Genomic DNA, 17933 nt, shown 5'->3' with positions numbered 1-17933 from the left:
ACCATACAATAGTTTTCAATAAGATTGGTTACACTACACTAAGCAATGCGATCAATCAAAATTGCATCGGTCCTCGCATAGGATCGGCTCGGCACACGTACCCACGAGCGCTTGCCCTTTACATGTTATTATTTCAAATTGTTGCAACAGATACGCTCGTGGCTTCATTGATAGTGTTAAAAATGTCACGTGATATATATATTTTTTGCATTGAATATTTATTCAGAATATTTCATAATGAATGAAATAGATCGGGTTAAATTTTCCGTTTTTCTTTTTCTTTTATCCATTTCATAAGATACGAAGCACTCCTGTTCCTTTACTTATAGTTAATTTTTCCCTTTCTATTAATAACTTTTTATCACTATATGAAACACATTAGGGACTATAAAAAATGGAACATTAGAAAATAAAACTATATACTTGTTGAAAATAATGCTTAATGAGTGCAAAACAATACTTAACACCCTTATGCGAGCCAATCCAAAGAAATTGTCCGTTAGACAATTCCTATAATTGTAGTAAAAAGCCCGGCTCGCACGTTCCGACATCGGAATAAACGGCCCGTGAAATATTCACAAAAAGCTGATAATTATCGCGGACGCACACTCTAGACACGGCACAAGTGTATTACAATCATAAATACTTTGAAAAGTCCCACCTTTTTGACCCTAATATAAAGTTATAATTCCGACAACGTTTCTCATCATCAAAGCCATTGTTTACAGATATCTTAATTTAACATATTTTAAGCCAAAGTGATGAATATTTGAAAAAATAGTATAACATAAGTCCTTCGTGAATCGAAGTACTTTTTATTTAATTTCAATATTCTATATTTTTCCATCATAACCTCAAAAAAATCGTCTACCGTGTGCGTCCTGCGGCCATAGTCCACATTAGTTTTAATGGCGGCACTGTCTTACTGCTAATGACCACTCGACACCTTGCTGACAGGGCTTGTCAACTTATGTCGTCTTTAATCACCCGCAACGGCCCTGTTTACACCTAATGAACCATGCTAAAATGTAATTCCATTTTTAATTTCGTAATTAATCTTCCAAATGCATATTAATGGAAAGAAAACAACTTGACATTTGTAAAATTGTGATTTAAGTTCTATTGCACATTTTGCAGTACATTTCAACTCTATTAAACACAAAGTATTCCATCGGCTAAGTACTCTTTTACACGATTGTCATTATACCTTTTTTATTTAAGTATAACAGTATTAGTCCAAATATGAAATTAACTCTTTTTAAATTCATGAACAAAAATTCGATTTATAATGCGTTTAAACACATTTTTAAATTCAGAATTCCGTATAATAAGGGTTTGTTTTTTATGCCTAGCAGTAAAAATAACAAAAACTCGAATCATTTTTTTTAACATTTAAAAAGTGTAAAAGAAACAGTGGGCTGTGTCCTCATTAATACTAATATAATTGGAAGCCTGTTATTTACCAGTTGAAACAACAAATTAGTGGATTACAAATGCATGGGGAACGCCCTACGCGTGTTTCGGTACATTTCTTCATTTGTCTTTCCGAACACTCGAGTTTTTTATACGGGACGTATTAAGATTACCATAATACGTCCCGAATAAAAATATTTATCTTTTGTATTAATATTATGAACGGTTCCGATATATATTTCCCGGGATGAAACTTTTAGGGTGGGTTGCACCGTTAAATTTGACATTAACTTTAACGTGTGCAGAAAACGCAAAGTACGCCATTTTGTCTAAACGTCTCTGCAACTCACCCTCAGTAGTAATCAAACAATCAAAAGTCATTTTGTGTGTGTGTGTTTTTTTATTGATTGACAATTCGACTTCATAACATCCTGTACACGAAACACTTTTATATCAAACTTTTCCCTTAATTACAGTTTGTAATGCCAACCCTGTAATTCACAAGACATAATAAGTGCTTTTTAAAAAGTCAAATGAAAAAGAGCGGGCCCTGACCTACCGCAAGGTTCCCACGAGTTTTCCATTTAACCCTTCAGTGGCGGGTTTATTAATTGCTCGTCCCTAAGTTCCCTAACGAACTGGCGGTTAACCCTGCAACGCCAACATGCAAATTAACCCTTTCTCTGCCTTCTGTTTGCGCAGTTTACACCGCTTTATTGAATTAAAGCGAAGGGTTGAGGGCTGATACTTTGTTTGTAAGAAGATTCCGAGGCTATCTTAATTAATGACTCAACCCTCAGGCGCTCTGTCATTAGCTGCCGAGGTTTGTTGTTAATTATTATTAAGATATTTAGGGTTAAGGATCAAAGTGTTAATGTGAAGTAATAAATTTTGCTGCTTATTTAAAAGACTGTAGTAATAATACCACGGAAGTTGAAGAACAGAATACTTATCAGTTTATCGTGCACAGTCAATAAGGCGAGATACAAGTATAAAGAGCAATGTGATAATAAACAATCACAATTAAGTTTTTAATAACAAGATACAAGGTTTAAATAACTTTTTAAATGTACTCGCATGTTGTTAAATGTTTCGTTTCCAACAACGACAAACAACATGAAAAATATCAAAATAAAATGGGACACAAGTTTAATGTCTTGAGTTTCATAGTAGAATATTTTACCAATTTGTAAGTCAGATTTCTGAGTCGCTTTGAATTGTAAACTATCGAAATCCGTGTAACAAATGCAAATTTTCTTTCTATTTTAAAAACATTCGAAGGACCCAATAAATAAACATTAACAAGAAATGCTCACAGAATTTATGAAAGATTAAATCAATTCTGTAGTCCGTCCCTGTGATGGGGGCCGGTGAGTCAAAAGGAAGTTTTCCCTGAAAATCTAAACCAAGATTAAAATGATCGTCTACGGTTTAATTGGTTAATCGTCCTTGGGGTGTTAATTGCGCCGAGCCAGCCACTTGCGGCGTCCGGCAAAGTTTCCCGACAACTCCCGAAGTGGGTAATTACAGACAATGTTTAATTACGCTCCGACGACGCTTGGACACGAATTAATTACGCCTAAAACGTTTGCTTTGGTGTTAGGGTCGTGTTGGGGGACGCCCATCCGATTTAAGTTGTTTAAAGCTGGTAATTTGGTTTTAAAATTATGGAAGAATTTTTTTTAGATGATATTTATACAAAACTTTTTTACATTCGTTGCACATGCATTATAGTTTTTTGATCATAACGACTAGTTTAAAATGTTGATATATTAAATAAAAATATTGTTTTCTAAATAATTTCCATTTTTCCCTATCATGAACGTTTTCTGTGTTGCAGCTATATCACTTCTTACGTTTGTCCTTTCTGCCAAATATGGCAAACGGCATAGCCAATGTTTCTTGCGTGATTTGCTAGTTTACCCGTGGCCGTACCATATTACCAACATTGTTATTAGTATGTATTAGTACAATACTCAATTGAGACAGTACCTCCAGAACTAGCACATTATCCCACTATCCGGTCCCGAATCCGGCACATAATTATAATTACGACAGGAGTGAGGAAGAAATCAGTCACGCGATACCGCTTGCCTAACTAGAGGACGAATGGGTCTATTCAGGTCATCTTCCTACATTTAATGGCCAACATTAGTATATGGCCTAAATATTTATTTATTTATCATAATTTTTCACGGGTCATACAGGCTTAACCCTAAGATGAAAATTTTAGGTCGTATACCGACTTGAAGGCTCAATCTGTTACTTTAGAATTTTAACTTTAGGACTTAGGTAGTTAATGTTGACTCTATTACTATCTGTAATAATGGTAATATATAAAACTTATTATGATAAATCTACTTTTCATCAGTTAAAGACAGAAAGACGTAGCAACTTTTGTGGTAAAAGAGCAGGAAAATATTGAGCATTTTTATTTTCTTCATCCATTCTTCATATCGACAGTATAAGGCGAAAATTTTAGGTCACCTACTGACAGAGTTCGGGCAAGTGTTTTCGCAGTACGACGTTATTACAGGTGATCTAAATATTAATTTAGATCACCTGTAATGTTTTTAGATCACCATGGTAATGTTTTATAATAATGGCATCTTATTATCATATTCAATAATAAATATAAGACACACGTAACAGTAGTTGTCCCAGCTAATAAATGTGAAACTGTTTGTTTGCTAACTCTTCACGCTTTATCTATTCAATCAATCTTTATACTTATTTGCCACAAAGTCAAGAGTACGGAGAAGGATATTAGAAGTACCTTCCAGCTCGAGAAAAAGGTATTGTTTCAGTGAGAAATCACGCAGGCCAAGCGGCAAGCTATTTGTTAATAAAACTCGATATGCAATTTACTTTGTGAAATCGAGAAGTAATCATTCTTTAATTCACTTTCAATCAAGCTGCCTACGAGAAAATCGTCGGGAAAACGAGAAAATTAAATTAAAAAAAGATGGCGGCTAACAAGTCTCGATTACAAATTAAACAAGTCGGTGTCAGCGGCCGGCGTGATTTAAGATGAGAGAGAATCTAATTACACCGACACTTTCCGTATCCGCTGTTTAATTGAGAAACTCTTACCCCGCACCCCTCACCCCTACTTGCAGTAGTCCGCTTTCCCCGCTATCTCCGCGGCGTCGATTACATTTTTTTAACATTTTTTAATTTCTTTCGACCTTTTAATTTTCTTCGCGCGCCTTTTCTTTTACGGGCCTTCCTTTCCCTCTCCGCTCGACTCGGTGATATTTCTCACCGCCATTATACGCCCCGTAATGAGATTTTCTTTCATTATGTTTAATCTCCCGATTAATTCAAATGTTAATCTCGCCTTTTCACGTTGTTTTTTTATGGGCGAAATGTTACCGTGCCGAAACGCTGAAGCGGCGGAATCTAGCACGGATTTGGGCACGACATTTAGAAATAATTAACAGACGTGACTTTTGTAGATGGTGGTGTCGGTCGGCGGGGCGTCCGGAGGGAGTCAGTGGCCGATTAGGTCTTCAATAATTTAATTCGTAACAAATTCAAAACGCTGGCCGGCCCCCAGATAGGTGCGTCAGAACGTGTCCGGAACGCCAATGGCGATTCTAGCAGACGGCAAATTGAAAACACCTCCGGCGCGGCTGTAAACACGTCACGTGATTTAGGTTTTAATCAAGTAGGGACGCACCAGCCCGGCGTAATTGTGACAAATCCTCTGTTTGTCCGAAGGAACTTTTAACTCGACGGCAGAACGGGGCCGTAACGGCTCTTCGCACGTGCCGGTCGAGGGAGAAGCTTTTTTGTCGACACATGTGCTCCCTCCCCGCGCTCTGCCTTGATTAATTTTTAATATTTTTTCTTCCAGTTCACGTACGCAATTTTCACTTTCCCGCTTAGATAGCGCAGTTTTGTTCCTTTTCAGTGTAAATGGTGACGTCACGTCTCTAATCTACCGTTCGACGTCTCGTTGCGTAGGCAGGGGTTGCATCATATGGCCGGCTATAAACTTTTTATTCGTCCGTAATGTATGTACTTAGTGCTGAACGTTTATTTCGCCCGCGCTACACCTACATGGCTCATTAACGAATTAGCAAGACTTGCAATTGTCGCACTTAACAGAGGTAATAAACTCGGAGACCATAGAAGCATACAGACAAGGCATTATTTTATTTTGGGAAATCATTGACATTAGGGTTATCAGGAAATTGTTTTGAGCTTGAAAATACAAATTCACTAAAAAACAGGAAACAAAACCGGGGAATAGTAAACTTCTTATTAAATGTAAGGTAAATCCACATAATAAATAGATTATACAACTAACATAATACTTTGAATTTTTCGTTTTTTAATTAGGTATTCTCAGTTTGTTGTTTTATCATGTCGTCATATTTCAATCATCATGAGGAAAATTTTGATCGTGTCTTTGAGAGGTATGTATCTACGAAGACTGCTTCAGTAATCTGTCGCAATTATCGCGTGTCGCATATCCCGATTAGACGCGACGACGACAATTAGGTCGGCGGACATACGCGTTAACTTGCAATGAGGATACGCCTAAACTCACGGCCCAAACCGCGTCTTATTAAAGATCCCCAAGGCTTAATGGAAAAAAACCTCTAACAGAAATGAATGGTCAACGCACACCGCTACTCCCCTATTTATAAATCACATCCGCCACTCTTTGTAAATTCACCTTCGTAACCCTCCCTCCCGAGTTCAAAGAGTGCCGTCCGGGGCAATGTCCAAATTATAAATTCGCATTAGATCGGACGCGCACGGTTCGTTTACCATTTCATTTTGGTTCAATATCGCCACTCTACTTTGTTCCACACACTCCCTTCCGCCCTCGCCCCCCTCCACCTTAAGACGTCGGGAAATATCTGCGTTTTAAGCTATATTTCTTTCATCCCTCATTTTTGCAGTTCGTAGCAATCTGAAATCCAACACGTCCCCCGCAGGGCCCCCACCTTCTCAGGGTGGCAGCCCCCTATTCTTGTACTCGGATAAAAAAAGCGATATCTATTTATAAAATGTATGTACGCATGTGTGGACGCGAGATTAGCGTATGTGTGGGTGTGTGAGCGTGTGTGCGCCGCCCGCTCATTTGCAAACCGTCTCCTGAGATAACGTCCTCCAGTCGGTTATCCCGTTCTTATTGCCTCCTTCTTACTTGATTGCTGTGTGTGTGGAAAAGTTTGGAGCTCTCTTACTGATGGAAATTGATCTTGTCGTGGAAACGAAAAAGTTATAATACGACTTATTCTCCAAGAGCGTCGTTGTTAAAGTCTTCAAATAATCTCAAGGAGCAAAAACAAAGTAACGTGGAGTTGTTTAGGGAACTTTGAATTCAATTTGGTTCCATAACATTGTTTAAAAATTTAAAAGTAATCCCAAGTGAGAGCTTGGCGGGATGGAAACTATTCTAAATAAGTAATCAAGGTGGCGCGGCGTGGTGTAGTGTGGCGTGGCATGCGGCGTGTAGCGGAGCGTCTTCGTGGCCGCACTCACGTATGAACGTAATTATAAAAATTGAAGGAACTCGAGCCCACTCGTCTCCCTCGCTCCCGCGGCGTCGTGCATTTTTTCGTACATATTAAACTCCCTCCCCGCGCCCCTCTGCCTCCTCCCCGCGACTCCTCTTTTTAATCGATTTTCCCGACACAAGGGGTGAGTCCTCTGGGGTGAATGTAATTTTTTATGCGTTTTTTTCCGTCGGAGGAGACCGTCGCCGGAGGTGCCATTACGCCACGGCTTGTTGAGAATATTTTAATTATGAGGCATTAGCGCGTTTTATGATAGCACTCCCGCCAGAATTTATAAACGATCGAGAGCTAAAGTAATTAAATATTTGAATGCGGTGAGATTTCCGCGGGGAGGAGATGGAGGCCGCAGCCGCTCGCTGCTGATGGATCTCAAATTCGATGAAATTATTGGTTAATGGCCGTTAGAATTGCCGCGGGAGTGAAAATGTGTTTTTGCATCTCGTTAGAATTCTTTATGACCTCTTATATCTTAACTGCGATTTTCTTCTGAAATTTTAATCCTGACTGGTAGTCCGGTTCGCTTTTCGTTATTTATAATCTCGCTTGAATTTCCTCAGAAGTATAGATAGGATAGCAAGATACAGACGCCATTCCTATTATGAAGTTGTATCATAATTTATGAACACAATAATGAAACTTCATTCAAAACAAAATCCGCTAAGTGTAGTTTCAAATCTCAAGGTATTCAAACTGAAGAGAATATTAATAATTAATAACGAATCTTAATCAAAATATAATTCAATGGGGAGCTAAGCTTGAAATACACATGATTATACGTCAATATATGCCCATACTATTACTCTTTAGATGATAAAAATAATTTAAAAACCCGCAACTTAGGAGGTGCAAACAAAAGAGCAGAGGTTTCAAAACGGTCAAACATTTACCAAACATTTTAAGAAAACTCTCGATTGAATTCTCTTTCAAATAAAAAAAAATATCAAAATCAGTTCGGTGCAGCGATACGTGCAGCCGTACAATGCCATGGACATACATATAGATAACAGACACGATAAACTTATAATTCTTCTTCTGTGGTCGGGGGTTAAAATCTGAACAAATGAGATGGACACTTGTGACTGTAGCAGGGCCCTCAAAACAATCAGTAGGTTGAGCACGACTCCTGATTGATGATGGCCGCCCCAGGGTGATTACCGTCTTCCGACTGTGACACTTTGTAACAGTAAAAAAATACTTGCACTGAATTGTTAGTTTTGGATCTCTAACTGAAAAAACGTTAAAATTGATGGAGGCCAGCTGAGGTGAATTAGAAAAATTTAATTCTTAGCATTAAATTGCTACCTGATTATAAATGCTCTAAACTAAAACTGCTAGAGTAGACATAATTTATCATACAATTAATTTGGAAGGCACCTACATATATTTAATTCACAGAATTATGGATAAGTTTCCTTTTACGATTTTGCCTCATTTCTGGTCTTGTGTGACTGAGTTCAACCTCAAACTGTTATAAATGTTATCCCTTGGAATCTATTTTTATTATTATTGTTACGTACACATGTAACACTTGGAAGTATGATGTTAGCCGCAGGCTATGTAACCCGGCGTCTTAAGTGGGTGACAAAACGCTGCACGACACGTTTATTTAGGTATTTGTGTGTGTATTACGACGTGGATGCAACATAGGCCACAAGCAAATGCATTGTCACGCGCCGCGCTAGTTGCTGCATTTGTCGCTCAGCTGGAAAGACGTCTGTAACTCGATTACTATGATAAGTACCGACAAAGCGGATTCGCGTACTTTGTTAGCTTGCCGACACCTAGGGTTTCTTAGGGCTACTTACAACGTGTTAGCTCCGATCCTCAGTTATTGTCTATGGTTATTGAAAACAGATCAAAATGCTTTAATTTGTTTATAAATAATATTATCATCAGTCCTTTGTATAAAGTTTTGAACTAAGTCATTGTCATACATTTACAAGCAACGCTCAATGCGTAAGTATTTTCGGTAATCAGTATTTGAAAGTAATCCATACCATTATAAAGAGAAAAGATTTGTATTTTTGTTTGTAATGAATTAACTCAAAAACTACTGGGCCGATATTGATTAAATTTGGCACAGAGTAAGACGAAACCTTCAGATCACTCCTGAAGGTTTCGTCTTGCTACTTTTTAATTCAGTTTTTACCCGAGCGAAGTCGGGGCGGGCTGCTAGTACCTATGCCTGTAACCTAATACCGGTCTTCACATGTTTGTCGTTCACACTCTCCAAACTCAAACAATCAAAAGCACTTCTTAAATCAAATCTACATCCATAAGTTCCCATTTTATATCTTCATAATGAAAATAAGCCAACAAAAGTTGCATCTCATCAAATCTGTGGAGTACTTCCTTAACGAGCGCAGGATCTTAGGTTAGGCTATTTGCTAAACCAGGAGGACAGAAATGAGACGGACATACGTCTGACTGTCGCAACCCTGTCCAATCCCACCCGTCCACTCAGGAGCGGACGTTCGCAGAATACTCGATAATGTACCAGGGAAACAGATTGAAGCGGAGATAGAAATTGTATGGAAATTCTCCTCTTTTGGACGGTACTAGAATTTACAGAATTCTCCATATTAGATAACGTGAACGACTTGATGTCATTATGGCCAACTGGCCAATTAATCTTTAAGAGGCTTAAAAAAAAACAATTTTTTTAAAGTCTCTTAAAGATTAATACTTCTAATTTACAGATTCTTATTAAAGATTTATGTTCTTGTTTTGTAAACAAATAAAATCTCAGTTGTAACATCAAAATGCAATGAATCTGTCATATAAAAACAAACGATTAAATTTATGTTACTGTATCTACGACTAAGCATTATTTAACCCTCTGTCTTCTGCAATTCGCCCCAGGTACCGGGTAAAACTAATAAAAATACTCATAATATAAGATACACTTGAGGTAATGGGGCTGAAACACGCGAGCCCTCGGCCGCGGCGTCAAATCGCCGATCAAACTTTGGGAATGGCCTAATAAACTCATTACTATTGTATCCACCGTTACCTTTGTACGGTCAGCGTATAAAACAAGAATTTAGTTATTTTTACCCAATACTACTAGACTATATTTGTGTGGAATTTGCATGATTGAGCGGTATTGAAATTTTTATAACGATTTCTGCGATAAAAGCATTGATTTCGAAAACATTATTACTATGTAATTAAATAAATAAATATTTCTTCAATGATTTTTTTAAATGCATGTTTTATATAAAATTATCTCGAATAACATAGAAATTCCAATTTTAAGACAAACGATCAACCAACTCAAACAAAACCCACTCAATGAGTAAGCGAAAATATTTTAAGTTCTCTTATAAAATTACTATTGAGAATCTCTAGATGGTTCTACTAATTTCACAAAATTTTCGACACACCCAAATCTTGTTCACCATAAGTGTCAGGAATAAATAAATATCCTAGTTAGTCCAACAGTGGCGTATTAAACACACGCAACCTACTAACGACTTCCCTCTAGACCCACAATGTCTCCTTTGTGAGGTCACATCAGGAATGTCTTACACTCTTAACTATCATCGTAATAATTGTTTAACTCAGCTTGTGTAAGACTGTTATTATTTGCGCGTTATAAAATCCTTGAACCCGTATTGTAAATTTAAATTTAATATTTCTCTCTCAAAATAAAACTCAAAATCAATGATGTATAATTGTATAGATATGAACGATGTGTGGTTGCTATGTAATCTCACATCATTGTTCAATAAATTTAAATTCATCATACACCATGTTTCAATAAATTTAAATTAAAAATTTCATAATTATGCGAAACTATAGTCTCTTATAAATAAAACTTTCAAGATGTTACAATATAGGCTGATATATCCTCAGTTGCTTTCCCAGAGCCTAAATAAGCACCTGAAGAAGGTCAGGCGATGTGATCTAGTTTAATTACCATCGATCAGCGGGGACGGGCGGTATCGCTCCATCGACTCTAACTGGCCTCCGAATAAGGCTGCTTGTAATTGATGCCTCTAATAAACGATGCAAGAGCTACCCTGAATCTAATTGATTGTTTTGTTCGATTTCTGTACTAATTTATATTTTACTTATAATTGCACGTGAATGCATATCATGCGTACATTTTGAAGGCTATATAGTGTACGAGAGAATGCTATGGAATACAATATAATTACAAATAAAATAAAACCATTACTCGCAAGACAGAATAATATAAAAGAGCTACATAATATATTGAAAGTTTCGAGCAAGAACCAAAGAAGGTTTTCTGTTATTTATTCATGAATAACATACATGTATGTACATGAAAATTATATTATAGATTACTTGATATGTATTTCAAATATAATCACTTCCAGTAGACTCGTGTTTCAATTGTAATTAACACTAAAACCTTGAATCTTCACAATGTTTATATTCATATGATTGCATAATATACGTGGATAACGTGATTAACTTCCAAGAAATTCTGCATAATGAACACGATAAATTAGAAAAAGATCCTATGTTGATTATTTGCTCAACGTGCTCGTACTAAATCATGGGAAGAAAATTCAGATCAGTTTGACAGTGACAGACGTTAACACAGATATGCAAAACTAAATCTAGTGTACAACAAACGAAAGAAACTGACCAAGCCATCAATTTTAATTGATTTAAGATGGGCATAAACGTAAAGAAATAAAATAAAGGATTACATTTGCATAACAAATTAGCATTTTCAACAAATAAACATAAAACATGGGATTAGGAGATTTCGGGATAAATAAAGGAGATCAATAAAAAGACGAAAAACTTAAAGCCTTAAACAAAAGTGCGCACAATACGCCCTCTAGTCCAATAATAGCAACCTTAATGAGATGTAAATGAGCGAAGAAATAGCCGACTCCGTCCGCGTTATAATAACGCGTAACGACCTACAAGTCCGGATTAAGAAGCCCTTTGACTTTAACCTGGCCACCGTACGAAGTGGGCAACCCACGCGTGTTGATGCCCCTGAAAAAACACCTGTATCTGAAGCGGAGAGAGTCTAAAATTGAACTTCAAGGTTTTGTGTGTTACGTGCTACATGCAGTCGTGTGCCGTACAATAGTGTGGCTATTTTGAAACTAATTGGCAGAAAGGGTTGCGAATTAACGTCAGGGCCGAGGCGTCGCCGGTCGGCTTTATGCCACTGCAGCCGATAACTTTATGGTTTTCAATTACACATGCATAGATAGCGTGATTAGGCATTTGAAATCTGAATTGGTAATTAATTTTTATCAACAGTTCGTGACAACAGGGGGAAATTTAATGTTCCGGTTTCCGTCCTTTTAGCTGGCTGTCTAAAGTTTTAGATAAAGTCAGTTTCAATTTTATTTTACGCTAAGTGCTTAATAAATATACAAATAGTAAACTCTATTCACTTTAAGAGGTTATAAAATTGTACATACATTTTTTAAAAGTCCTTGGCCAAGATGTATTTAATGCTGTTTTATTTCACAAGTGTAAACATGTGGTTACTAAAGACCATTTCTAGCTCGTCTTGAATAGAAAAGATGATCTAAAACTACTTAACTTAAAATATTCTTACACGGGCGAGTAAGGGTCTTGGCATACCTTACCAGTAGATACCTGAGCATAGATATCGTGCAAAACGTGGCCGCTTTCAATCACAACAATTGGTTTGATTAGAAGGTCGTGTGGCCCATAATGAACCCTGCGCATACGCGTGTCTCCACTAATGATGGTGCATGCCCAAATATGGACGAGAAAGTCTACATTGTAACTTTGGTGTATGTAAATGGTGGCTTATATCACACCGGTGATTGAGACTGATATATTATTACCCTTGACTCGCAAAAGGTGAACATAGTTCAACATTCTTATTCGGTACTCTGTGTCTACGTCCTAAACCGTATTGAGAACGTTAGAGTTTAAGTTTCATATTCCAAGTTTAAGTCTTACATTAAATATATGTAGTTACGACAATGTTACTTACACATAACGAGTAACATAAATCTCTGCATAAAATAAAATGTTCAAGCGTTGACCCTACGTGGACTTTTAACAAAAGTGTTTGCAAATAAACGTAATCTATAATGCCAGCCAACTTCATTATTCTTTCAGTTTTGCTAAGCCCCTGTTTGAAGCGATACGACCACTCTCGATATAGGACCATATCAATGAGTGTACAGAAGTAAACGAAAATTACTACGTTTTCGCTTATTTTGATCTCACCAAAGATAAAATAATATTAACACACATAATAATTCAATATGTAGGCTCTCCACATAAATTCAGGCATAGGATCCAACAACTATAAGGACATTTCAAAAATAACTCTACTTTCTATTGCTAATGCACATTTCGTTGATTTTATTATTGCGGCAAATGCTCTATAAGCTTATATCACTTTGTTCTAAAACTTTTATGTGATTCTCATAATGTCTTCATATTTAAATCATGCACGTTGTATTAAAACTTCTCCCACCTTACAAAGAAGTTTACAACAGTTTCTACAAAGTAATGCCTGAATGTTTAAACTACTCTTGTACGAAACGTTAGTTCTATACCATCAGTGTTTTTGATATAAGCGCAGTCGAGCCGTATGTATTATGCATTCGTGAATATAAGGCGCATAAAGCAGCGTCCGAATCAATTACAGAGGCGGTTGGGTCTCGTTAGAAACGCATCACGCATGTACAATCGCCTGGCTAAGGTAAACACCACTTATCTGGTGCTAAGCTATTGTGGAACAATGGAACACCCAATTTGGGACGCTCGAGATTGACTGAGATTATTCGCTCGTTTTTATCTCTCGGCTGAGGTAATGAGCACGAATGACAGCCCGGTAAATTTGATCTACCTCCTGAACTTAACATGCATATAGTCTGTCCAATAAAATAATTTTATTTGTGTCAGACAACTGAATATTTATCTCATAATCAACTCCGAAAGATATGTTATCTAAACACTTTAAATTTTGTTGAATTTTGAGGCCATTATCAATCAACATCATCAATATTTCAAGAATCAAAAAAATATCTTCAAATCCAATGGAATAAATTTATTGCAAGCTTCGATATCTAAGGAGATAAATGTTAAATTCAATCAGACACACAGACTGTTTCTGTATTCTATTTTAAAAACCCAAGCTTATTTAAATCCAAGGACGAAGTTGAAAAACGTGTCATAACGTCTTTCAAAGGTCGGTTCACGGCCGATCGACCCTCGCCGTAAGTGGATTAACCCCTTTACACCGTTTGGAGTGTCGGACGCGTATACTGCACTTGTTTGCTCACCATGTCTGTGAATTTTTATTTCTAACCCTTATCCATTGTTTTATCAAAATATTGGTGCAAGATGTAGGACTGACTAATTTATGTTACGCGTACTTTTAAATAGTGTTTCGTGAATAGGTGGCTAATTTAAATATCTCTTTTGTTTCAGGTGGAGTACCCAATCCTCTCCAGCCGCAACCACAAGGCCTCATAGTGGAGACTGGCAACGGTGCCAGCGTGCTTCAGCTGCCGGCGACCACGCTGGAACAGATCCGCCACATCGCCGCCGACCCAGGCGCGTCCACCCTGCGTTTGCCGCCGCCGGCCACCGAGCCCCCGCCTGGCTCTCGTGAGCTCGACTTTGACTTATGCTACGTCTGCAAGCACTGTAAAGTGGCATTCCCTGCGCCTGCTCCTTTACAAGCGCACCAGGCCCGGTCGTGCTATGCGGGTAGGGAAGCGGCGCGCGGGGTCATCCGCGTCGTCCAACCCGCGTTGGAGTGCCGCGTGTGTCCCGGCGAGCGGTTCCGTACCGCCTTGGAGTTCCGCCGTCACGCAGACACCGAGGCCCACTTACGGAACGCGGCCCCTCCACCTCCCGCGCCCGCACCACCGGAGCCACTAACGCACGAGATGGAGGACGTGGTGAACCAGATCACGCTGCTGGCAGCGCGCGCTGCGCAGGAGTCCGCCTCACCCAAGGACCCCAACGCCAACTTCTGCGCGCCCGGGCCGCGCTTTCCGCCCCCTGGCGAGATGCCGCTAGCCAGCGCCGGCCACTAATCCTAAACTGACGAAATGTATAGTTACTACTATTAGAGCCCCTCGCTCTCTCCGTTGTCCGACAACGCAGCAGTTCACTATTAGCTCTTAACGCTTCTTTTCGTTGATGAATGTCGTCGCGGAAGCGGCACTTTCCTAGTTATACATTTAAAGCTTGTAGTATGTAAGTGTAGGTTAATTGGGAGCGGACCGTTGTTGTCTCGTTTTTGTAATGTCAGCTCCGCTTAGGCGTCGAGCGTGTTCCTGCCGGGGCTCCCGCGCCGCGCGCCGCACACTGGGAGGCGGCGGCGGCGGGCGTCGGAGCGGCCGCGTCGCACCAGCACTTCATATCATACGTTAGACAGGTTTTATTATATACGTTTATCGTTGCGACAGTCGAACGCGGCCACTCCGGCGCACAAAAATAATTTACCATCAACTCCCAGGAAAGCAAGTTCCTATCTTTATGGCATATAATATTATCGATATTGATAATTACGATTTAATTATTGTTTAAAGCTATGTAATACATACATATAATCGTTCTAATTTTAGGCATAGATACGTTCTCGTAAGAAGTTCCTGATGCATCGTAAATGTATGAAGATATATATAGTGATATACGTATATGATTTTTTTAAACATGAAGCGAAGTTAGGTATGTATGTTAGACAGTAGAGCGGTCGTCTCCTCGCGGGTCCCACCGCTCGCAGCGGCGTGCCATGTCCTACATCAACTCGGGGCGAGCTAACTTGATCAGTTGTCTTTCGACGAAAGCGACGCACGTGACGGCGCCTAACGCCGCTCAGCCTCATGCCTCACGGTACACAAACAGAGTATTACACGGTACACAGAATGCTGCACGGTACACAGAGTACCGCTCGGTACTACCCGCAGAGCCACCCGTGGGCTCGACGACGCCGCGTAGGCTTATTGGTAACAGTTAATTATAATAATTATTATCGTAGCAAACTTTTCCAAAACGAACGAACTCGAAACTCGGGCTGCGCGCCAGCGCTCAGCCTACCTCGCATACAAGTGAGTTTATTTTGGAACTAAGTGTGATTCTTGAATTTTTATTGATATTGTAATGATTATTAGTAGTGGCGTAAGTGAGTCGAAAGGCATGGAGGTACATGCGAGGCGGCGGTGCGTGCGCTCGCGTTTGCCACTTGCATGTATATTCATTACTTTGTCGTGTGCGTGAAGTCCCTTATATTTTCGATGGCACAGATCACGTTATTTAAAACATTTTACATATTTACATTTTATCTAGCGGAGTGTATTACAATATTTTATCTACGAGTGAAACCTACTACAAAATTGAGTTTGATTTTTTTATAAAGTGCAATGTTTTATTCCGCCGGTAGCCGGGGGTATTTGTTATTAGTATATGTGTGTGCAATGAGCCCGCGCGCGACGCCTCTCTCCCGTGCTCTCGGGGGCTCGGCTTGTGTTACATCTAGCTTTTATTGGATATAAGTTTTCAACATTTGATGCATACTTGAGGAATACTTTGAGGAATACTTTACTCAAATGTAGATTGGATGCGATGCCATCACTGGAACTAATACTAGATCGAGATAGAGTCGGTGGTGCGATGTTTCATGAAAAATATGATCGTATGATAGAACTTTGTCATTATTTATTTTTTCTATTACCATCGAAGCTGTATTTTTCACTTGATAAAATTAAAATTTGACAGCCAAATTTATTTACACAGGAGGGAGGCATCGGGCACTGCAATGTTCCTACGCGAAGGCGCGCGTTTTACAACACAATTATTTTGATGTTTACTATGTATGTATCGGTCCGGCCGGTCTGACGGACGGACGTGTTTGCGTTAGTGTAGGTGGACGTGTCGGTAGTGCGATGTTGTGTCCGCGCCCGCAAGGACGCGGATCGAATCATGGTTCCTATGTATATTTCAATATTATCGCATCTAGAGTTTCACTATACTTTCCGAATACAAATTTTAATATTTAAGATTTATTCGGACTAGTCTGTTGTATCTGCTACCAGAGGTGCCGCCACGGGCATGTTGTTTGTTTATTCCTCTAAGCTTTGTTTACTTTTATTATTTGTAAATCCTCGCTGTACTTTAATTTTAATTTTGTTATTCGCTAAAAATTATGTATTCATTAATTTTCTTTGTACCTAGATCTAAGCGTGTTACGAAATATAATTTACAATATAGGTAGCACTCACTATCATAGTTCCTAATAACTGTATTGTAATACTAAAAATTATTTTAAATTTCTTACTAGTGAAATGTACCGGTTCCTACTATTTAAAGCTGTAACAAAATGTTATACGAATTGAGATGATTTGATTGTATCGAATATTATTTTAGCATCTTATTTTATTTACTGTTAAAGGAAATACCGATCGGAAAAAGTGCCCTTCGCGGGCTGTAAAGCGGAAAATCGTACGAGTAACATTTACGAGTGATCGGCGTTTTCTCTGACGATACTACATGTTTCATTGAGCGTCGTAGCAGATTTCGTAGCGTTTAGTTCATGTCGTAGCGGGCACTACGCGGCTGCGCCTACGACCTCCGTAGCCAGCAACAGATTACGAATACATTGTCAAGTGTAAATGGTAAAATAAACTCAAAGTTAGTTTATCAGACACTGGAGTTTCATTTTTCATAGTTATTCATAATTATGAAATATCATTAATTTCTTAATCATTTCCTTACTGGAAATTATTTTAACCTTTTATTTATATAGTGTTACTATTTTGTAGTTATAATTATTGCAATTTCTTTTTTAAATTTGAAAAGCATTAGTTATCTAATTCAATTCAAAGGGATTCGTAGCGCTACTACGATACGATACATATAATATTTTTCAATTGTTTTAGTCAAAGATTTTAATGGATATAATAAGATTACTTATAGTTATTTTTATTTTTGAAATATTCAAAGCTACCTACTACTTTTTTGTTAAAAATTAAATAAATTTAAAGT

General features: G+C 38.4%; 1 protein-coding gene across 2 annotated transcripts in view; it reads left to right on the top strand.

Annotated features, from left to right (window-relative positions):
- zfh2 (Zn finger homeodomain 2) overlaps positions 1-17591 on the top strand; it is a 120115-nt gene extending 102524 nt beyond the window's left edge. Inside the window, exon 5 of one of the 2 annotated variants that reach the window (XM_053750564.1) lies at positions 14370-17591. In XM_053750564.1, the coding sequence (XP_053606539.1) occupies positions 14370-14983 (614 nt within the window). In that variant the 3' untranslated portion in view covers positions 14984-17591. The remainder of the gene's footprint in view (positions 1-14369) is intronic. The other variant, XM_053750565.2, reaches the window with a different exon arrangement.
- Positions 17592-17933: the final 342 nt, after the last annotated feature.

This window comes from Plodia interpunctella, chromosome 10 (assembly GCF_027563975.2).
Source record: "Plodia interpunctella isolate USDA-ARS_2022_Savannah chromosome 10, ilPloInte3.2, whole genome shotgun sequence".
NCBI classification, from domain to species: domain Eukaryota; kingdom Metazoa; phylum Arthropoda; class Insecta; order Lepidoptera; family Pyralidae; genus Plodia; species Plodia interpunctella.
This window is presented reverse-complemented; position numbering and strand designations above follow the sequence as displayed.